General features: G+C 37.4%; 1 protein-coding gene across 20 annotated transcripts in view; it reads left to right on the top strand.

Annotated features, from left to right (window-relative positions):
* The window catches only part of SPART (spartin), an 80,990-nt gene extending 60,243 nt beyond the window's left edge, over positions 1-20,747 (top strand). For all 20 annotated transcript variants that reach the window (XM_055244239.2, XM_063618878.1, XM_063618874.1 and 17 more), the window contains 5 exons: positions 1,225-1,348; positions 7,571-7,765; positions 11,480-11,638; positions 11,722-11,812; positions 19,626-20,747. In XM_055244239.2, coding sequence (XP_055100214.2) covers positions 1,225-1,348; positions 7,571-7,765; positions 11,480-11,638; positions 11,722-11,812; positions 19,626-19,893 — 837 coding nt within the window. In that variant the 3' untranslated portion in view covers positions 19,894-20,747. The remainder of the gene's footprint in view (positions 1-1,224; positions 1,349-7,570; positions 7,766-11,479; positions 11,639-11,721; positions 11,813-19,625) is intronic.
* Positions 20,748-24,033: the final 3,286 nt, after the last annotated feature.

Here is a 24,033-nt window from a genome sequence, read left to right as displayed (position 1 = left end):
GTTCAAGCAATTCTCGTGTCTCAACCTCCCGAGTAGCTGGGATTACAGGTGCCCGCCACCACGCCCAGCTAATTTTTGTATTTTTAGTAGAGACGGGGTTTCAGTTTCACCATGTTAGCCAGGCTAGTCTCAAACTCCTGACCTTAGGTGATCCATCCACCTCGGCCTCCCAAAGTGCTGGGATTACAGGCGTGATCCAGCATGCCTGGCCTCAGACACAAAATTATTAACTTCTATTGTCCTTCTAAATATATTTTATGCATAGTTAAATACACACACACACACACACACAGACATATAATATTTAACATAAATGGTGGCATGTAAAACATAATGTTTTGCTCCTTGCTTTTTTACTTAACGGTATATTTGGAAATTCTTCCATATCATTTAGAACTTCATGTTTTAAAATTTAATTTCTTGTTCTAAAAAGATCAAATGCTATTAAAAAGTATATGCAGTGAAAAGCTTTAGATTTTACTTATGGGTGACTTTTATCCCACGTAGAAGTTGTTTTGTTTAATGTTGTTTTTATATTTTATGTGACATTCTTTGTATTACTGGCCACTTTGATTTTCAAGTTATTTTATTATATTAATACTATGAGGTCTGAGTTAGCCTGTGTCTTATTTCTTAGAATGAGTTCATTTAGCTTTAAGAGTTTGGGCATTGGCCCAGGCTCTCATCACAGCTGTTCAGTTAGCAAAGTACAGATATATGTTCTCCATTTCCTCTTAAATGGAATAGCAGATTATTCTGTGTTTATATATTCCTTCTTGTTTCAAATTAGACATTTGTTTGATCTCTGTCAAAACCAGTTTACGAATTCATCTTTGCTTACTGATTGAATCATTTAACAAAAATCTTTTAATCTTACTGAGTACCATGTGCACACTAGTATCTAGGGATGATATCTGTTTGAAGGAAATCAGTCCAGTCCAGAAAAGAAAAAAGTCAATTTAAATGATTTGATAAATGCCATATTGGACTTATATTGGTATTTAAATCTTACCAGTCAAGATTTATATGGACTAGAACAGTTTTCAACTTCATGGCAGTTCTGGTATTGTACTTCATAAGACCATACTAGTAACTAGGTTGGCTGGAGATATTTTTCATTAATTACATCTAGTATTTGTTGGCTTCATGTTTGTTATATAATGCTTACAGTTTTCCCCCTCTTAGTACTAACTCTTCACATTTTGAAACATTTTGACTGTTTAGGCTAAAGATACTTCAAGTGAGGAAGTTAACCTGAGTCACATTGTACCATGTGAGCCAGTTCCAGAAGAAAAACCAAAAGAATTACCTGAATGGAGTGAAAAAGTGGCTCACAACATTTTGTCAGGTATTACAGTAATGTTAATTTTTTTCCCTGTATGACATTAAGCCTTTGGAACCAAATAAAGATATTGTTTATTAGGGAATACTGACAAAGATAATATTTTGTATTTTGGTTTTAAATGATCAATTTAGAAATAAATGTAGAAGGAACTAGTCTTTTGAAACATCAGATATTGTCATATAAGTATAAATTCTTCCTGGCCTATTATTGTGTTTACTATTGGGAAAATGGATAGTGAAAAGCTTCAGCAATCTTCAAACTCTTAATAGTTCTGAATCTAAAATTAGTTACGTTCGTTTCCCCTTTGAAGCTCCCTCTTAACCTCCCCCTACCCCTATCTCTCAGCTGGGGTCTGAATGTGTCCCTTCAAAATTCATATATTGAAATGCTAACCCCTGAGGTGATGGTTTTAGGAGGTGGGGCCTTTGGGTGGTGATTAGGTCCTGAGGGAGGAGCCCTCATCAATGGGATTAGTCCCTTAAAAAAGAGATCCCAAAGAGCTGCCTTGTCCCTTTCACTATGTGAGGAAGCAGTAAGACGGTGTCATTCTATGAATCAGGAAGTGGGCCCGTCACCAGAGACCAAATCTACCAGCACCTTAGTCTTGTACTTCCCAGCCTCCAGAATTGTGAGAAATAAATTTTTGTTGTTAATAAGCTACTAGTTTATGATATTTTGTTGTAGCAGCACAAATGGACTCAGATACCCACCCAAAAAATGAGAACATGTTCATTCATCTTTGGAAGCAAAGCAGCACTGTATAACTATACAGCAGTGCAGACATGAGAACATCTGAGGGTTATAGCCAAGCTCTTTGAGAAGTAGTCTCTGCTGTTTAATTATGGTTATAAAGGGCTTCAGATCAATTATTCTGAAACCAGAATGATCATTAGTGACACGTCTTTCTACTTTAATTGGTTAACATTTCACGTAGCTTTTTAGCTGTAGTAACTCTCTGATTTATACCTTTTATTTTGTTTTTTAAATATTGCCATTCAGTATGTCAAATTACCCCATTAAATGGGTCTTGACTCATTTAAACGACTGTCAATTCAGATTTCCATGTCCACTAAAATCCATTTTAAAAGATGTCTAAAGCAGAGGAAATCTTCAACATAAAAAACCAACAAGCTAAAATAATTAGCTAGCTAGGAACTAATAAAATACGTTTCCTAGTGCCAAAGAACTATGCTTGAGACAAGAAGAAAAGATAAAGCCAAATTTTAAAATGTAATTGCGATAGTTAAAATTGACCCCTGAAAGAGATTTACAAAGAAACTGCAATGAAAAACCTTTTCACTTTCACTACCCTACCCCCCAACTTTATAGGCTGCTAAGCATTATTATTAGGAGGCCATTATTCAGAAAACTTGCCTGTTACTCCGACACACTAAATTCAAAGGTCATTTTCCCAAGTTTTTGGAATTTATACTTGTCAGGCCTCTGAGCCCAAGCCAAGCCATCGCATCCCCAGTGACTTGCAAGTATACTCCCAGATGGCCTGAAGTAACTGAAGAATCACAAAAGAAGTGAAAATGCCCTGCTGTGCCTTAACTGATGACATTCCACCACAAAAGAAGTGAAAATGGCCGGTCCTTGCCTTAAGTGATGACATTACCTTGTGGAAGTCCTTTTCCTGGCTCATCCTAGCTCAGAAAGCTCCCCCACTGAGCACCTTGCGACCCCCACTCCTGCCCGCCAGAGAACAAATCCCCTTTGACTGTAATTTTCCTTTATCTACCCAAATCCTATAAAACAGCCTCACCCTTATCTCCCTTCGCTGACTCTCTTTTCGGACTCAGCCCGCCTGCACCCAGGTGAAATAAACAGCCTTGTTGCTCACACAAAGCCTGTTTGGTGGTCTCTTCACACGGATGCGAGTGAAAATACTGTTATAAGTTTATTCCATTTACTGTTGCTATGTAACAAACTGCCCCAAACCCAAAGGCACAAAACAACAAACATTTGTTTCTGTGGAATTCAGTGGGCCAGGTATTTGGAAAGGTCACAGCAGGAGTGGCTTATATCTCTTTCATGGTATCTAAGGGCTTCATCTGGGAAGACTCAAAGGCTAGCTAGTGACTTGACAATAAGCTGAAGACTGGAATCATTACTGACACCTCTGGCATCTAGGCTGGGAGAGGTCAAAGTCTAGGACTGCCAAATAGAGTGCCTACACATGGCCTCTTATGGCTGGACTTCTGAAACCCAGCATGGTGGCCTTAGGCTAGTCTGGCTTCTACATAGTGACTTGGGGCTTCAAATGTGAGTCATCCAGCAAACAGAAGCTGCATTACCATTTCTGACATACTCTTGGAAATTTCCAGCATCATTTGGTTAAAAGCAAGCAACAAGCCAGCCTAGATGCAAGGAATGTGACACAGACCCCACTTCCCTCTGGGAAGAATGTCAAAATCTTGTGGAAAGATTAACATTCAGAATGGCAGACAGTTTGTGGTCATCTTCAGAAATTATCAGCTGCCACTAAATCTCAGGCCTCCTAGGTACTATAGATACCACACCATGGTGCTACCAGAAGCAGTACAGCCAGTTAATCGTGGGAAGAGGTCTCTTTGGAGATTTTAAAAGAACTTTCAGCAGTGCATAATTTTAAAACAAGCAAAAACTGTGTTCTGGTAACACTCAGAGGCCTTCTTTATTACTTAAGACCTCAGTTTCTTCATGCCAGAACCTCTTTTCCTTTTTTTCTATACCTTCAGGGCTGGGGTTCTAGTAATGTCCTCATAGTTGGTAACGGTAAACCATTTAACTGCCTATCAGAGTATATGTCTCTTTATGAGCTTTTTAATAGGTAGAACGAATAGTTCGTCAAATGCTTACGGTACAAGTTAAACAAAGGGGGACAGAAAATTAATAAAGATTTACTCCAGGGAAAATTATCTGATTTATCAAGAGACTATTGTTACCTGACTAATTCAGTCTATGTACAAAATGAGTAACCAGAGATATAAATTGAGCTCATTCATCTTAGCCCATAATTGGTGCCTGTCCACTGTCAAAGAATAAGTAAAGATCACTGAAAGCTAGTCTGAGGTTTTCCTAATATAAAAGGTGAAAAAAGTAAAACAACCATTCCTAAAGTTTACCTGTATAGGCTTGAGAAACCTAGACTTAACACTTTAAGAAGGCAGCGGCTATGCAGTATCAATGGAGTAGAGCCCGGTAAGCTAATTTGGGAGAAGGTAGAGGGTTGCTGACAATAGACTGATGGAGCCCACCTTTGGAGCAATCTACCTTTAACCATTCTGAAACACTTTAGTGCTTGTGAGATAGCAGAAGATCATCAAGGGTATTTGAATGTCCCCTCTCAACTCCCTAATCTTTCCTAATTTAATTTACAGATGGACTCTGGAATGCTAGGCAAAGTTGACATGGAGTGAGAGGGAATGATCACTTTCTGCCTACCTATTCCAACATATCATCCTAGGGCTGTGAGTGAGCAGAACGGAGAACGGAGACAACTATGATGCCTCCCTAAGGTTTCTCCAAGATTATGCATTTTTTGCTGCCATTTTGTGCTTCTAGGCCCTGGCAAAAACTTTGCCATTTTGGTTTATTCAGTCTGTTAAAGAATAGACAAACAAGTCCTCCTATTCTTCAGTAGATTCTTTCTGGGACTCCATTGGCCTAGTACAGTCTCCCAGCTGTCAGATCCACAAAGACCTTTATTCTAGCATAAATTATACAGAATGAACAAAACATCAAAGAGCAATCATATATTCAATTTATACTTTGATGGTTATAGGGTGGTTAAGTGCTAAGACAAATCATTTCTAGGTTTTTAGAGGACTACATCAAACGTAAGATACATGTCATATGATTGGAAATTCAGTAGTAGCCATGTGCTAGCCAGTTTTCTGCCAATTTTCCCCCTCTCTTAGCCAGAGATAAAGAATATCAAAAGCTGAAAATAAAAAGATCAGTGATCAGTGTTTTAAACTCATATTTCTCATGATAAAATTATTAAAACTTACCAGAAAAGTTGGGTTCTATATAATCTTAGGGTTCAGCTAGCTTTTTACCAGGAGAGAAAGCTGTGATTTGGGACTTCAGTGTTTTTGTGTTTTGTTTTGAGATGGAGTCTCGCTCTGTTACCCAAGTTGGAGTGCAGTGACACTACCTCAGCTCGCTGCAAACTCAGCCTCCAGGATTCAAGTGAGTCTCCTGCCTCAGCTTCCTGAGTAGCTGGGACTACAGGTGCATGGCACCACACCCAGCTAATTTTTGTATTTTTAGTAAAGACAAGGTTTCACCATATTGGCCAGGCTGGTCTTGAACTCCTGACCTCAGGTGATCCGCCCAACTTGGCCTTCCAAAGTGCTGAGATTACAGGCGTGAGCCACTGCACCTGGTCAGGGACTTCTGTTTTTAATAACAACTGTAAATGGTAGCTTTCTTTAGTTCAGTAAAAGTGGATAGTGTCCCACAAGCTGTAGTAGTTAGGTTTGAGTTAGGTAATTTTAACATCTGCCAATGTCTTATTTATTTAGCAAACGTTCATGGTCTGCCATATGGCAGCATTAATTCAGTGCATAGGATGCAAACGTGAACAGAATCAATCTATATCTGGCATTGTACATGTCATTTAAAATATCTACATAGCTACCAATGAAATATTGCATTTCCTTCTGTTGCAGTGTTTACAGTTTTGACATATTTATGTATACTGTATACTTCCATGGTGATATGTGATTATTTGCATCTATTATTTCTCTTTATTAGTGCTGTGACTTTTTGTTTATCTCATTTCCATTTATTTTTCTCAGTCATCGTTTGACTTCATCCCTATTATTTCTTATAGTTTCATTATAGGATTATAGTCTCCTTTGTTTCATTGTCATTTATTTTATGATTTCTCAGTCTTCATGTTCAATTGGTTTCTTAAAACTTTTCAACCTATAAGTTAATCTAAAAAGATAAATTTTTTTAAATGGACATCTTCGAGCTTTTTGTTGTTTATGGAAGCCTGTTTGCTTGAGTTTGAATCCTGCACTTCCCCAGAAGTTGTCAGGTAAGACAGTGGGGGTAGAATTGGAGCTGGAGGTAGAGATGTTGACTAAAACAGGAAGAGAAACATAAAATTTCTGATTATTTATTACATGTCACTTTTCATTGTTAACATTTTAAAATAAACTGCTGTGGTTTTCACATGATTGCCGGATGCTTATTCATGGGCTGGAGTAATCATGTAAAACCATGCCACAGACCTAGAGAGAATATAATTAAGTATTTCATATGTTCAGCTTTGAAAGCTCATTGTTAAGTGTTAGCCAAAAAAGAAATATTTGAAATTGAAAGTCTCTGCAGAGTAGGGTAATACTTCTTCCATCTTAGGGGACACTGTTCTTACGTATTTTTTCTTTTCCCATCCCTTTCCCACTCCTTTCCCCACATTTCCACTGGCTGAGGACCTTTTGTCCTCACTAGAGAAGGCCCTTCCATCCCTCTCTCCCTCTGGTGAGCACTTCTGTCATTCAAGCTGCGAGAACATAAGCAAAGCAAAGGGCTAGGGCCCACTGTCATGAGAAATGGCTAAATTATCTGGGCCTGTCTCTTCTTTTAGATTTTCTCTTCTCATGCATTTGAGTGTTCTCATGTTTTTGTCATTCAGGTATGTGTAGCAAGCTAAAGGGTGCTGAGATCCAAGAGTTTGGGTTTAGGATTCAGGAAGGAACAGGACCACCTGACTAAAGCTTTTAGCCTGAAGAAAGTAAGAGTTCTGCCTTGGTGTTTGAGAGGCAGTTTCTTTGGTTTCCATATTGTGATGTTTCTTTCTCCCTCAGGATTTCATGGGGAAAAGTGGTGCCTGGCCTAAGGCAAAAAGAACAAGAATAACTGGGTTCTTTAGCCAAATTCTATCTTAATGGCACCAAAACTAAAAATTAATATGTAACAGTAACATACTGTGGTAAGTAACATATAGAGATATTGTTTGTGGTCATCTTCAGAAATTATCAGCTGCCACTACATCTCAGGCCTCGTAGGTACTAGGTAGTGGCAGCATAGAGTAACGCAGAACTGTGTCACTAAGTATTCAGGAAGAAAACTGTAGGTATAAAGTTAGCTTGAAAGTTTATGACATGGCACATTTAGCATCTGAATAAAAAGTTGCTTTTATTTTTTTCTGGTTGATAATATTTATTAAAGTGTTTAAAAGCATAATTAGCCCTAATATTGTGCAATTTTAAATTTTCTTTTAAAAAGGTGCTTCCTGGGTGAGTTGGGGTTTAGTCAAAGGTGCTGAGTTTACTGGCAAAGCAATCCAGAAAGGTGCTTCTAAACTCCGAGAGCGGATTCAACCGGAAGAAAAACCTGTGGAAGTTAGTCCAGCTGTTACCAAGGGACTTTATATAGCGAAGCAAGCTACAGGAGGAGCAGCAAAAGTCAGTCAGTTCCTGGGTAAAGTAATTCTGGATAACTTTACTTCTTTAAAGTTATATTTAAAATAATGTCTTAATCCAGAGTTAATCTGCATGTTCATTTAGATGGTTTAATCTCAAGAATAAAGAATTAGGACAAAGCAGTTTCTCTTTGTTATTCATAGTGAGACCTGCGGACCAGCAACATCACATCAGCCTATCTGGAATCCTTAGAAATGCAGAATTTTAGGGACAGACACACCTACTGATTCAGAATCTGCATTTTCACAAGATCCCTAGGTGATTCTTATTTGCACCTTAAAGTTTGAGAAACTGGTTAAAGGGTTGTTATAATGTGTTGGAGAGGAGAATGTGTGTATCTTTGAAAAACAGTCTGAATGTAAAGTCATGTATTGTTTAACGAGGGGGCTAAGTTCTAAGAAATGTGTCATTAGGTGATTTCATCATTGTGTGAACATCATAGCGTGTACTCACACAAACCTAAACGTTGTTGCCACTCCACACCTAGGCTATATGATATAGCCTGTTGCTCCTAAGCTACAAACCTATACACCATGTGACTGTACTGAATACTATAGGAAATTGTAACACAATGGTATTTGTGTATTTAAACACATCTAAACATAGAAAAGGTACAGTAGGAGTGCAGTATATAAAAGATAAAAAATGGCATAAAATCTGTAGAGAGCACTTACCAGAAGTGTCACTTGCAGGACTGGAAGTTGCTCTGAGCGAGTCAGTGAGTGAGTGGTGAGTGAATGTGAAGGCCTAGGACATACCTATACACTATTGTAGACTTTATAACACTGTACACTTGGGCCACACTAAATTTATTTTAAAAACAAAGTAATTGCACTATGATGTTATGGTGGCTGTGATGTTACTAGGCAGTGGGACTTAATCAGCTCCATTATAATTTTTTTTTTTTTTTATTATACTTTAGGTTTTAGGGTACATGTGCACAATGTGCAGGTTTGTTACATATGTATCCATGTGCCATGTTGGTTTCCTGCACCCATTAACTCGTCATTTAGCATTAGGTATATCTCCTAATGCTGTCCCTCCCCCCTCCCCCAACCCCACAACAGTCCCCGGAGTGTGATGTTCCCCTTCCTGTGTCCATGAGTTCTCATTGTTCAATTCCCACCTATGAATGAGAACATGCGGTGTTTGGTTTTTTTGTCCTTGCGATAGTTTACTGAGAATGATGGTTTCCAGTTTCATCCATGTCCCTACAAAGGACATGAACTCATCATTTTTTATGGCTGCATAGTATTCCATGGTGTATATGTGCCACATTTTCTTAATCCAGTCTATCGTTGTTGGACATTTGGGTTGGTTCCAACTCTTTGCTATTGTGAATAGTGCCGCAATAAACATACGTGTGCATGTGTCTTTATAGCAGCATGATTTATAGTCCTTTGGGTATATACCCAGTAATGGGATGGCTGGGTCAAATGGTATTTCTAGTTCTAGATCCCTGAGGAATCGCCACATTGACTTCCACAATGGTTGAACTAGTTTACAGTCCCACCAACAGTGTAAAAGTGTTCCTATTTCTCCACATCCTCTCCAGCACCTGTTGTTTCCTGATTTTTTTAATGATGGCCATTCTAACTGGTGTGAGATGGTATCTCACTGTGGTTTTGATTTGCATTTCTCTGATGGCCAGTGATGATGAGCATTTATTTCTTTATGTGTTTTTTGGCTGCATAAATGTCTTCTTTTGAGAAGTGTCTGTTCATGTCCTTTGCCCACTTTTTGATGGGGTTGTTTGTTTTTTTCTTGTAAATTTGTTTGAGTTCATTGTAGATTCTGGATATTAGCCCTTTGTCAGATGAGAGTAGGTTGCAAAAATTTTCTCCCATTCTGTAGGTTGCCTGTTCACTCTGATGATAGTTTCTTTTGCTGTGCAGAAGCTATGTAGTTTAATTAGATCCCATTTGTCAATTTTGGCTTTTGTTGCCATTGCTTTTGGTGTTTTAGGCATGAAGTCCTTGCCCACGCCTATGTCCTGAATGGTATTGCCTAGGTTTTCTTGTAGGATTTTAATGGTTTTAGGTCTAACATGTAAGTCTTTAATCCATCTTGAATTAATTTTTGTATAAGGTGTGAGGAAGGGATCCAGTTTCAGCTTTCTACATATGGCTAGCCAGTTTTCCCAGCACCATTTATTAAATAGGGAATCCTTTCCCCATTTCTTGTTTTTGTCAGGTTTGTCAAAGATCAGATAGTTGTAGCTATGCGGCATCATTTCTGAGGGCTCTGTTCTGTTCCATTGATCTATGTCTCTGTTGTGGTACCAGTACCATGCTGTTTTGGTTACTGTAGCCTTGTAGTATAGTTTGAAGTCAGGTAGCGTGATGCCTCCAGCTTTGTTCTTTTGGCTTAGGATTGACTTGGAGATGCGGGCTCTTTTTTGGTTCCATATGAACTTTAAAGTAGTTTTTTCCAATTCTGTGAAGAAAGTCATTGGTAGCTTGATGGAGATGGCATTGAATCTATAAATTACCTTGGGCAGTATGGCCATTTTCACGATATTGAGTTCTGGCCAGAGCAATCAGGCAGGAGAAGGAAATAAAGGGTATTCAATTAGGAAAAGAGGAAGTCAAATTGTCCCTGTTTGCAGATGACATGATTGTATATCTAGAAAACTCCATTATCTCAGCCCAAAATCTCCTTAAGCTGATTAGCAACTTCAGCAAAGTCTCAGGATACAAAATCAATGTACAAAAATCACAAGCATTCTTGTACACCAATCACAGACAAACAGAGAGCCAAATCATGAGTGAACTCCCATTCACAATTGCTTCAAAGAGAATAAAATACCTAGGAATCCAACTTACAAGCTCCATTATAATCTTATGGGACCATGAAATGTCTGAAGTGACCAAAACATCATTATGCAGCGTGACTGGATGTGAATCCTTGAATCCTTCTAAGGAATATGACACATTCTTTCAAGGAGAGCAGTTTACTGCTTAGCAGTTGAGGGTCAAGAGGGAGGGATCTGTTGTTTGAGAAAAGCTGAGTTAGTGATTCAGGCGCCAGCCTTCCCAAGCAATATACTTCTAACTCCTTCCTCTTAGAGAATCACAGCACTGAAATTTGGTGTTTTGAGGTGGGTAGATAGGACCTTAATGGATTACCATTAAATTTAGTAAAATTATTTTTTTTGGTATTTAGTATTTTTTGAGATTTTGGATTGTTTACTTTTATAGAATTAAACACTTTACTGTTATTTCACCAAGATAACTGAGATATTTATCAGTAGAAAAATATGAATACACTAAGCTGGAATAAGCTAAATGTACCAGCCAATCTTGCATTGCAACAGTAAGATAGAAAAGGTGGCTGGTTTTCTCAAGCAGAAGTGCAAGAACATGTATATCTGAGAGGCAAGGTTATAAACATCAGTAGGCTCTGCAAGCACAGCTTTAAAGCAAACAAAAGCCTTCGTTTAAAAAATAGCCAGTCTATGCTGCATGCCTGTAGTCCCAGCTACTCAGGAGGCAGAGGCAGGAGGATCACTTGAGCCCAGGAGTGCAAGTCAAGGCCAGCCTGGGCAACTTAGTGAGACCTCCTCTCTAAGCTTCATATCCTTAAGTGGAAATTGTAACATTATGTAGTAAAACAATTTAGTTTCTCATTTAAGAATGTTGTAAGATGAGTGGTAAAAATCAAGGGAATAATATATTTTTCCTAAGTTTTCTTTTTTTTATGGTCATATTAGTTGATGGAGTTTGCACTGTAGCAAATTGCGTTGGAAAAGAACTAGCTCCACACGTCAAGAAGCATGGAAGCAAACTTGTTCCAGAATCTCTTAAAAAAGACAAAGATGGGAAATCTCCTCTGGATGGTGCTATGGTTGTAGCAGCAAGTAGTGTTCAAGGTAACAAAGGCCCCAGAATTTTAACTATGAAGGTCCGTTTGCTTTGGACTAGATTTACATAGTTTTAAATATTATTTTTACAGGATTTTCAACTGTCTGGCAAGGATTGGAATGTGCAGCTAAATGCATTGTTAACAATGTTTCAGCAGAAACTGTACAAACTGTCAGATACAAGTAAGTTGAATTTTATTTTAATGACTAAATCTCTGTTTTGTTGTTGTTGTTGTTGTTTTTCTGAGAGGGAGTTTGTCTTGTTGCCCAGGCTGGAGTGCAATGGTGCGATCTCGGCTCACTGCAACCTCCACCTCCCAGGTTCAGGCATTTCTCCTGTCTCAGCCTCCTGAGTAGCTGGGATTACAGGCACACGCCACCATGCCTGGCTAATTTTTTTTTTTTAGTAGAAATGGGGTTTCACCACATTAGCCAGGCTGGTCTTGAACTCCTGACCTCAGGTGATCTGCCTGCCTCAGCCTCCCAAAGTGCTGGGATTACAGGCGTGAGTCACCACGCCTGGCCAACTAAATCTCTTGTAGCATTCGTAAAAATCCATGATGGTAAAGATATTTTTATTAAGTATCTGATAAAATAATTTTTTTCACTCACTGCTTTTCTTAAATAGGGAGAATAGTATTTCTAGTATAATAACAGAATTCTTGTCACTTTGCTTTATATTACTAATCGTTATAAACATTTGTTCATCGTTACTGTGAAGAATAAGTTTAATTTTTTTAAAAGCCTGGAATTCTATATACCTTATTAACTGACTACATGTTTTTGATGGGTGATATCTGCCTGAAAAAACTTGAATTTTTTTTTTTTCTTTTTTTCTTTTTTTTTTTTTTTTTGAGACGGAGTCTTTCTCTGTCCCCCAGGCTGGAGTGCAGTGGCCCGATCTTGGCTCACTGCAAGCTCCGCCTCCCGGGTTCACGCCATTCTCCTGCCTCAGCCTCCCGAGTAGCTGGGACTTCAGGCGCCCGCCAACACGCCCAGCTAATTTTTTGAATTTTTAGTAGAGACGGGGTTTCACCGTGTTAGCCAGGATGGTCTCGATCTCCTGACCTCGTAATCCGCCTGCCTCGGCCTCCCAAAGTGCTGGGATTACAGGCTTGAGCCACCGTGCCCGGCCAAAAACTTGAATTATAATTAAACTCTTATACCGCATGTTAATATTAGCCCACTCAGTATACAGACTGTTAAAAATTATGTCACATCTTACTTGACTCTGATTACCACTGTACATTTGTATTGGAATGGGTAGATGGTATATCTTCAATTTCATATATTAAGAAATGGACAAACAGGAATGATTTGCACAAACTCACCTGATTGGTGTTATGATTGCTTTCTCATTTGGCCTTAAGATCTGTCTCTGGAGAGTGGCTATAGATTCTAGTCCTGCTGTGTCTTGGCTCAAGAGGAAAAAAGCTCATGGATGTTTTCAGTGTGGCTTTCACAGGATACTTCTTTATCCTGGCACACCCATGACCAGGTGTCCCTCTCTCAGGGAACTTGTTTATGGCAGATGCCGTTGTGGCTCTTTTCTGACCTGTGTCCAGTTTATTCCTACTAAGATAGCAACTCTGTAGGAGACCCTGACTAGGAGGAGAGCGAGGTTTGGGTGTGTTGGTCAGGTGACACACAGAGAAGGCAGCACAACCAAACACACGAAATAACAGAAACTTTTTATTACTCACAGACCCTTGATAGAAGAGGGGTACCCACGAGGGCCAACAGGAAGTCTGGAGATAGCAGAGTGCTCAACCAGTGGGTGGGGCGAGGGTGGGCGAACAGGGAGCAGGAGCAAGGGAGAGGCGACTTGTTTGACTGCCTTCACGAAAGTCCATGGGTGTTCTTCCTTTGGCTTTCCAGTGGGGCCTGTGGATTGGCTAAAGAAAACAAGTGTGAACAGGGGAACATTTACATGACTCTAGTTTTACATGACTCTAGTGTTGACCATTGGATTTTTTCGTGGTCAGCAGCTGTGGGGGTGTGTTGGGTTTTGAGTCGGTGAGATGAGAAACAAGTATACTGTATTGCAGACAACCACATGGGGAGGGGGAAGTTTTAACTAGGCCAAAGGTGGTGGGATACAACTAGGTTTCAAGCAACTTATGTCAGGCCAGAAATAAATGCTGAAGCAGCAACTATATAACAAATTATGACAAGTGGTATTGAAGGTGAGAGTAAAGCAGGGTCTTCTGCTTTTAGCTCTTTATTCTTTCTACCTGACTCTACTTTATACAATACTAGAAGAATCAAGGTCTAAAAAATAAATCTAGTAGGAAGGACCTGAGTTGCTTTCTTAGCCTTGAATTAGTTTGGATCTTACTGTTTATTTAGAAAGAAAAAAGAAGAGCAATAGTATTCACAACTCTTGGTTATTTATGTTATCCACTTATTGACAGCATTTAGTTGAGTTCATACTTTTGTATCAGGCACTGTGATCATTGCTTTTCCTACATATTAATTAATTTTCAACACTGTTATCTCTATTTTGCAGATGAGGAAATGTAAAGTTAAATACCTTGTTAAAGATTACTCTCCTAGTGAGTAGTAGAGCTGGAATATAAACCAGGTGTTTCTGTCATCAGAACCTGTGCTCTATAGTGCTAATTTAATTTCCATCCTTAATTGGTTTGATCTGCTCTGTCTGGGGCATGTATACATTTGTTTGTTTGCCTTAAGATAGGAAATAGGAATTGCTTTATTTTTACTTTTTTTATAATTTCAACTATTATAGATTAAAGGGTACATGTGCAGGCTTGTTACATAGATTTGTTGTGTGATGCTGAGGTTTGGGGTACAAATGATCCCATCACCCAGGTAGTAAGCATAGTACCCAATAGATGGCCTTTTAGCTCACACTCCCCTCCTCCCTCCCCCGCCTAGTAGTCCCCAGTGTCTATTGTTGTCATCTTTATGTCCATGAGTATCCAGTGTTTATTTCCCATTTATAAGTGAGAACATGTGGTTTTCTGTTCCTGCATTAATTCGCTTAGAATAATGGCCTCCAGCTGCATCCATGTTGCTGCAAAGGATATGATTTCATTCTTTTTTTAGGGCTGTGTAGTATTCCATGGTGTATATGTAGCATGTTTCCTTTGTGCAGTCCACTGTTGATGGGCACCTAGGTTGATTCCATGTCTTTGCTGTTGTGAATAGTGCAGTGAACATGTGAGTGCATGTGTCTTTTTGATAGAACAATTTATTTTCTTTTGGGTTTCAAATGGTAATTCCATTTTAAGTTTTTTGAGAAATCTCCCAAAAGTGGCTGAACTAGTTTACATTCTGGGGCGTACATACCTTTGAATCAAATCAAAGCAATATGGCATATCATTTTGGAGTGTCAGTTTTTTTGTTTTGTTTTTTTTTTTTTTTGAGACGGAGTCTCGCTCTGTCGCCCAGGCTGGAGTGCAGTGGTGCGATCTTGGTTCACTGCAAGCTCTGCCTCCCAGGTTCACGCCATTCTCCTGCCTCAGCCTCCCTGGTAGCTGGGACTACAGGTGTCCGCCACCATGCCTGGCTAATTTTTTGTATTTTTAGTAGAGACGGGGTTTCACTGCGTTAGCCAGGATGGTCTTGATCTCTTGATTTCGTGATCCACCCACCTCGGCCTCCCAAAGTGCTGGGATTACAGGCATGAGCCACCGCACCTGGCCAGAGTGTCAGTTTTACCAAAAGAGTCGAGAGATAAAACATACAATAGATCTCAAATTCTTCTGATAGAAATATAAAACTCAAGTCTTCCAACTCACTTCTTGTCACCTGTGGCACTGAACTCTAATATTCATTCATTGTTTTATGACCCTGAGGTTACTTTGTATCAGTCATAATTAGAAAAATAGTTCTTTATTTGTAGCAAGAACAGGAGAAATTCAGAAATGCCTTTTAGGCCAAAAGTGAATTATTTTTAGATTATCATATTAGAAAATAGGAAGTGCTTTGTTGGGTTTGTTTCATGGCCTACTCTAATGAAAAAAAAATTACTTACCTAACTACAATTAGCTTATTAAAAGTTTGGGATTCACATAACTAGGAAATACTGGATTTTAATGTAGATTTTGCACTTCTGGTCCTTAATAAGAACTTAATATGATAAATAGCATATTTTTAACAGTGATTCTCAGCTCATTTATTTCTATTATGGTATTATTGCTATTGTTTTTATCCTTTCTTCCGAAGATTCATGGAATTTAAATAAAAAGCAGGTAAGTGAGAATTTAGTTACATAGCTTTGTATTTCTAACTATGAGGATGATTCAGTTTTAGCAGTAATTTGGTTTCTGCTATTAGAAATTTAGAAAGATGGGAGAGGCAGTAGGGAGTAAAAGATTTTATGTAAGTAATACTGTTTCTCATCTTTGGAGCTAATCTGGCCCAAAGTAGAAAATGTCTTTTAAGAGAAGAAACTAAAAGTATTAAACCAGTAATAACTTAGTGATAGAACTGAAGAAATGGAAAAGCTTGTTGTACCTTTGTTTAATTTTGTTCTTGTTTACATACACTTAGGTTTATTTACACTCTTCTGTATTTAAATTTACTATCAAAAAGTATTTGATAGAATGACTATTTGTGGAGTACTTGAATCGAACTGATCGTAGTATAATAAGGGAAATTTGTGTTCTTAATTGCCTGTGATAAGCGATTGCTCTTCGAAGTAGTTATTTTAAATGTCCCTTAATTTTATGCTTGGGAGAAAACCAAATGTATTATATAAACTTCCTTATCTGATTTCAGGTGGATAAGCCAGTACAGAGGATTAAATAACTATACTCTTAAAATTTTTAGGTAAATGCATAAAAACTATTCATTAAGATTCAGTTTATTTTTGTCAGTTACATTAATACTTTTGTCTTATATTTGGGGATGTGAAGACATACAGGAATAATGAAAAACAGTAAGTAAACCTGCTACACTTAATTGCGGTATAGTACCTATTCAATAATTCATCACTCTTCTACATATGAAGCTTAAGTTTCACCTTTAAGCTTCTTTTATTCCACTTTAAAGTGTTTAAAAAATAATAGTATAGCTTTGATAGTTAGATATATTTTTGTTTTCCCCAGCAATATTTTCTTTGAATACATATTTGTGGAACATAAGCTTAATAACAGACTTTTTTTCCTGTAGAAAATTTACTGTTTTATGGTTTTTGTTACTATGCTATAATTAAGTGTAGCTGGTTTATTGGTTTGCTTAGTGAAATTTAATTAAAATTCCCCCTAAATTTGCACTGGATGAAGGGGTAACTTCAATGACAGGTGTCATATTACCCAAAACCAATTTTGTATAACTGAACACACTGGAGAAATTTCAGAAAAATCTGGTTCAATTGTAGTTTTGAATCTTCATTGACTTATTTAGGCCTGCTTCATATTCATTTTTTATTATTTTTCAATTGGTAGTGTTAGTATATAAAATCCAACTTAATGAGCTCTAATTAAAGTAAATTTGTTTAAAAATAAGAGATCAAAAATAAATTTAACTTCCTGCCAGACATATGCTTTCTAGGAGTTTATAGCAGTATAGTTTGAAGAAAAGGACTAAACAGTTATTTATGAAGAGAAGAATAGATGCCTATTAGGAAAACTAGTTCTAAGGCATATTGGAAAGCAGGAGTGATAGTTGAGGATATATTAAAAAATAAATACAACTGATGAAAAGCCGTTTTATAGGATATTTTAAAAATACATGTTTAGTATTTTAGAATTTTAAAACTGCTTTCACACATATACGTCGTTTTTTTGAGATAAAGAAGGGAAAGTTGATGATATGCAAAGAGGTAGAAACTTGACCAAGGTCATATGGCTAATTACTGGCATAGTTGGCATTAGAATCTAGTTTTCTGAATATTCTGGTTTTTCTTTTTTTCCCAAATCAATAGGAATTGCTACTGACATTGGAGATAGCATAGAAAAACAGACAAAATTAACAAAGTGCCAAAACAAATTCATTTTTAGTACATTATTAAAGACAGTGTAGTTTTTAGAATTGTGTTACATACAGAAATATGAGTGCAGTTAGAGCTGTCAAACTGTATCAGTGGAATAGGGAACATTCCAAATTCTCAGAAGTGGAAGTTTGTGAATATGGAGGATTTCCTATACTTGAAAACATGACTGTGAGTTATGCTGTGAGTTATGTTGAGTTATGGTGTCACTTCATTGTAGCTCACATGGTCCTGGAAAAATAAGCCCTCGGGGAAACCAGCTCCACCAAGAGTTACGGTCACTGTTTTTCAGTGCTGAAACTGCTGATACCTCTTTCTTTTTGTATAGACACAGCCATTACCACCTGACAGTAGTATTTGTGACTGGGGCTTGGTTGACGATGAGAAGGCACCATCAGCAATGGTGCATCTCCTGCATCATCAGCAAATCCTGTGGAATGCTGAGGGGTTGCATAACAGGGACTGTCCAAAGCAGTTGTAGGAAGCTTTTCTGTCTGTTGACGGGTGAAAAGGCCCCCAATTAAGAGTAGTACAGACTTGGAAGGTTTGACAGACTAGGCTCTGCTGTGTGCTAGCTCTAATATAATTATTAACATTAGGCAAAGGACAGAATAGAATTATCATTTAGGGGCACTGTAAGATTATTTCATACTGGGGTTAAGAAAGCCAAGCACAAACAAGCTGGTGGGATCACAAACCACTGTTCTAGGCCAGGCTGTTTAGTAATAGAGGACTTGTTAATTCAAAAGGCAGATCTAGTGTTATATAAGATGTCCAGATATAGGTCATAAAGCATCTAGGAAACTTCACTGTGTCCTGGAGAAAATGTAAACTTTTGCCTTTTTGTTTTGTTTGTTGTTTAAACAGTCCTCTATTTGGGGAAATCTGTGGACAAGAAAAGCTTTAAAAGCCTGTTACCAAAATGGGGTAAAGAGTAAAACAAAACAGTATAGAAATGTGTTTTGGTATGCTTGTATAGGACCTCAAATTGTATTTTATCATAGAAATAGTATTAAATGCAGATATTATTATTATCAATAATAACCTGTTTTGTATATGCTTTGTAATTTCCCAAGCACTTGCTGTGCATTTGATGCTCAAAAAACTCTGAGGCAGATAGGGCAGGAGTTACTGATTTCATTCATTCAGTGAATATTCATTGACTATCAGGCACTATTCTCAATGTTTAGGATATGTTAAAGGACAAAGCTAAGATTCTCCTCTCCAATAGGGTTTGTATTCTAATGAGACAAGCAAGATATGAACAGTGATAATGAATAAGTTCTATAGTATGTAGAAAGTGGTAAGTTATGGGAGAAAAAAAGCAGTTTAAAGGGGAATCGATTGTCAAGAGGTGGAGGTGGGCATATGGAAAAAGGCAATTTAAACAGGTTAGATAATGAGAAGATTATAGTTGAGCCAACTTGAAGAAGGTGAGGCAGAGAGCTATGGGAAGTTCAAGCAGAGAGCAGCCAATACAAAGGTCCTAAGGCCTTTGAGTGCTTGGTGGGCTCAAGGAACAGCAAGGAGGCCAGTGAGTGTGCAGTAGGGTGGGATGCAGGGGAGAATGCCTTAGAATCTCTGTTTAAAGATTAACTCAAATTCCCATAATTAAAAGATGTAGCCAAAGTCTGGTTAAGATAGAACTTGAGACCACTTACGTGACTCTAGATTAGTTGCTTCTGTGAATATTTTCCCTCATATTTCTAGAAAGGGAGGATTAAAAAAAAATGACTGATTAATGACCTATATTATAATTTACACTTTATTTTTACTTGACAGTCTTTATTACATCATTCTCAGCTAGTCTGGGTTTATTTTCACACACTGTTTTTACTAAAGGAGAAAGTACTGCTTTGTCACAGAGTGTGGTTTCATTCTCTACTGTGTTTTAAGTTGCTAATTAAATTGAAACCTAAGCTTTAATTTTGCTTTCAGGGGTAACACAGTAATCATTTGACTTATTTAAAACTAATTCAGAAGACCTTATTTTATATTTATCGTTTCATTGTATGTCCACTAATCTCTCTTTTAAAGATACGGATATAATGCAGGAGAAGCTACCCACCATGCGGTGGATTCTGCGGTCAATGTTGGCGTAACTGCCTACAATATTAACAACATTGGTATCAAAGCAATGGTAAAGAAAACTGCAACACAAACAGGACACACTCTCCTTGAGGACTATCAGATAGTTGATAATTCTCAGAGGGAAAATCAAGAAGGAGCAGCAAATGTCAATGTGAGAGGGGAGAAGGATGAGCAGACGAAAGAAGTAAAGGAGGCAAAGAAGAAAGATAAATGATGAAGTGCTGGGAATCACCTATACCAAAGCCTTATGAAATGGATGAAATTTTGTTAAATAGGCAAATGTGGAATTCCTCACAGACTAACCAGTATTTTTTAAATGTATTCATTCCTACAAATTAACTTTCATAAATTGTATGGCATGTCTTCTATTTAAAAGGAAAAGAATAAGTATTCTTGCATCTGGCCTTAGAAATGTGAAGTTATATTCTGAAGTTTATTTTTTTCCAAGTGTAGCTAAAATATTTTTGCAGTAAAATAAAGCTAGTAATACATGTGTTGTTCAAACCTTATTAAACCTAATATTGAACTATTTTTATATCTGCTGTCTTTCAGAAAGCAAATTAGGAAACTACATATTTGCTTAAAAATTGGCATTTAGTAACCTTAATTCTTTTCACAGAAGGAATGACTTAAAGTATTGTCTCTTTTTGCACTAATTGTGGATTTTTTTAGATGCTTCTCAAAATTTTCAGTGTGTAAGCTAAACAAAAACTAATCCTAAACTAAGAATTCTCAAAAAGACTTGTTCAAAACAGGGAAAGACTGATGAAAAGTAAAATGGACTACTTTTGTAACTTACCTGTTTGTTAGAAAATGGAATGGTCTCTTTGATTTAAAATGAATAAAAATAGATTATTACGTCTTTTGTATTGAGACTGTATTGTTATGAGCCTAGGAAATTTGGAAACATGATTGTATTGTATTAAAATTCGAAGTGATTATTATCAGCTTAATTGGATTAAAAAAGTACTTCAAGAAATTATTTTATTATATCTGCTTCTATTTTTCCAAAAGGTTAAAACTTGTAAAAAAATAAAAATAAACAGGATTGAGTTTACTAATGGCAAACATTTTTATTCTGGGATTCAGTCATTGGAATTTATATTAAAAGACAAGTGGTTAAAAAGGAAAGGTTCTATTCATAATCAGGGTAAAGAATATGAAAACCTTAGGCGTAATCCATGGTGGATAGGCATTATGGTTTCCACTTTGGCAGAAGGCAGACTATTCACAGCCCTATTTACTTACATAGGCTAAAAAACTATGTAACTAAATACCTAATGGTATTTTATTTTTGTTTACTGAATTTAAGAGATTGGTATTAGTTTTCATAGCTGTAGTCCATTCTAATAATTTCTGATCTTCTAGTGGCTACTTAATTAGACATTATTTGAAGCTGTCTGAAGAATGTACTTTATGAATTAAAAAACTCTGAATTGCCTGACCTCATTATCACATGGGCTTATATTTTGGGAACACATAGAACTGCTGATGGAGGCTTTTCCTAAGGCCAAGGATAATGTACTAGTTGTTAAAATGGAAATAAAAGTGAAGTGGTAAATAGCTTACAGACAGTCTATGCTTTGTTTAAGAAATGGAATGGCACTTCGTATATTCTCATTTGTGGGAGCTAAAAATTACAATAATCGAACTTAAGGAGATAGAGAGTAGAATGATGGTTACCAGAGGCTGGGAGGCATTGAAGGGATGGGGAGGGAAGTGAGGTTGATTAATGGGTATGAAAATATAGTTAGTTAGAACAAATTAGTTGTAGTATTTGATAGCCCAACAGGGTGACTACAGTCAACAATAACTTTTTATACATTTAAAAATAAAAGAGTGTAATTGGGCTGTGTGTGTAACACAAATGAATGCTTGAAGCAGTAGATACACCCTGATGTAATTATTATAAATCATATACCTGTATCAAAATACCTCATGTATCCCATAAATATGTACGCCTACCATGTACCCATAAAAATTAAAAAAAAATGTTTTAAAGAAATGGAATGGCAAATAATGGAACGTAAACTTTAAAAAGTTAGCTTTGACCAGAGGTCAGCAAATACCCTCCATGGGCTAAATCCAGATGGCCACCTATTTTCATAAATACAGTTTTATTGGAGCATAGCCATACCCATTTGTTTACATATTGGCTATGGCTGCTGTCTAGTTCAACGTGAGAGTTGAGTAGTTGCATCAGAGACTATATGGTCCACAAGCCTAACTTACTCACTCTCTGGCCCTTTGCAGAAAAAGTGTGCTGCCTTAGACTATAGAAAATGGACTTTTCCCACCATTCACTGAATCATTAGGAGATAGGCATCTTCTAAAGATTTTTTTTATATTGTGTAATAATTGATACATAGATAAAATTGTATATTACATGTAAGGTATGATGAATAACAACACTTAAAAACTCATCACACCTAACTAAAGACATGGAAAAAATATGCCAATTACATATATGTATGTTCTTTTCTTACCTCTTTCCCCACGTCATTTTTTATTGTTCCTTGCCCTTTTTTAATCACACATGTATATTCTCCAAACATACTGTTTCATTTTTTGAAGCTTTCTACATGTAGTGTCTGAATGTGAAGTCTTACTCAACTTGCTTTTTTGAGTTTATGTTTAAAATTCATTCTTGTGCTTTTATGCATGGATGGTTTACTTGCTCTATAGTATTCTGTGTGACTATACCACAACTTAAGTGTTCATTTTCCTATCAGTTGACATTTGTTTTTAGTTTTTGTTAGTAGAAAGAGTACACTCAAAACATCCTTGACTGTCCCCTGGTACACATATGCAAGAGACTTTATACATAAGAGTGGAGTTGTTGGCTTGTCAAGGTTTGCAAAATAATGCCAGATATTTTCCAAAATGATGATATTCTTTTGAGTAGTACTTCCCTTTGCAATGTTTTTATTGTTAATGTAGCATATATAAAAAAGTATCTCATAATTTTGTGTTTCCTGACCTCCCTTCTTGACCTTAGATCAGTTCATTTGCCATTCATTTCCCTCTACTGTAAAATTTGCCTGTTGTCACTGCTGACAATTTTACTTTTCATGTTTAGGTGTTTACTGAGAATTGTGTATATGTGTGCAAGATGTAAGGTATCTAATTCCTCCCCTCCTCCCCCACCCCGTAGATAATAAGTTATTTAACCCCCATTTGTTGAATAGTTCTTTTCAGTAATTTCCCACAGGTCTTTATATATCAAGTATGAGTGTTTCTGGGCTCAGAGACGTTTGTTCCATCTGTCATTTCTTTTGTTCCTGTGCCAGTCCCACACTGTCATCATTGTAAATTAGTAAGTCCTACTGATTGTTAGGGCAAGAGGCTCAATTCCCTCGACCAAATTCTTTAAGAGTATTTTGGCTGATTAAACAAGTTCCATAAGGAGTTTAAAATCTTCCCACAAAGAAACATCAGCCCCAGATGGACTTACAGGTGAGTTCTAACATTCCTTAAGAAAACAATGGTACATTGGGTGCAGAGGTGCACACCTGTAATCCCAACACTTTGGGAGGCTGAGGTTGGGTGGATCTCTCGAGTCCAGGAGTTTGAGACCAGCCTGGGCAACATAACGAGACTAAAGATATTGTTGGACATTGCGAATTTTACCTTATTGGGTACTGGATGTTTTGTGTTCCTATAAATATTCTCGAGCTTTGTCTTGGGAGGGGAGTAAGTTACTTAGAACCAGTTGGATACTTTTGGATCTTTCTTTTAAACTTGTTAGGGCTAGTGTTTTTTCCACTCCTAAATCAAAATCCTCTGTGTACCTGATGCCCTGTGAATTCAGAGGTTCTCCATTCTGGTGGATGGTAGCAGGTATTATTCCTACCTCTGTAAACTGTAAGGATTTCCCCTCTAATCCTTTGTGATGGCTCCTTCCCCAGCCTGAGTACTTGTCCCACCATGTATGTGCATTCATCAGTACTCTGCTGCAGAGTGTACCCTGTGGCAGGCCAGGTCTCAACACAGGCCTCCATAACAACTGTTTCAGTACTGACTGAGTGGCTAAGTTAAATACTAAAAGCTAAAAAAACCAAGGCCCTTATACAAAGGTTGGAATGTAACAAAAGCCCACCAAGAACTAGGCCTTAAAGCATGACCAAAAAAAGAAGGAATTCTTAGCTGGACCCATTTAGGATTAAACAAGTTTATTGGGGGTCTGAAGGAATCCCCAAACCTCCCTGATTTAGCAGGAGACAAGGGTAATCACCCTAGCACCTGGATCCATTTAGATTAAGTAAATTTACTGAGGCTCCAGAGGAAGGTCTTCAGGACTCAAGACCTTAGTTGCAGATTTTAAGAAGTTAACCACATGTCTATAGATGAATGC

Source organism: Symphalangus syndactylus, chromosome 15, assembly GCF_028878055.3.
Source record: "Symphalangus syndactylus isolate Jambi chromosome 15, NHGRI_mSymSyn1-v2.1_pri, whole genome shotgun sequence".
Lineage (NCBI taxonomy): Eukaryota > Metazoa > Chordata > Mammalia > Primates > Hylobatidae > Symphalangus > Symphalangus syndactylus.
This window is presented reverse-complemented; position numbering and strand designations above follow the sequence as displayed.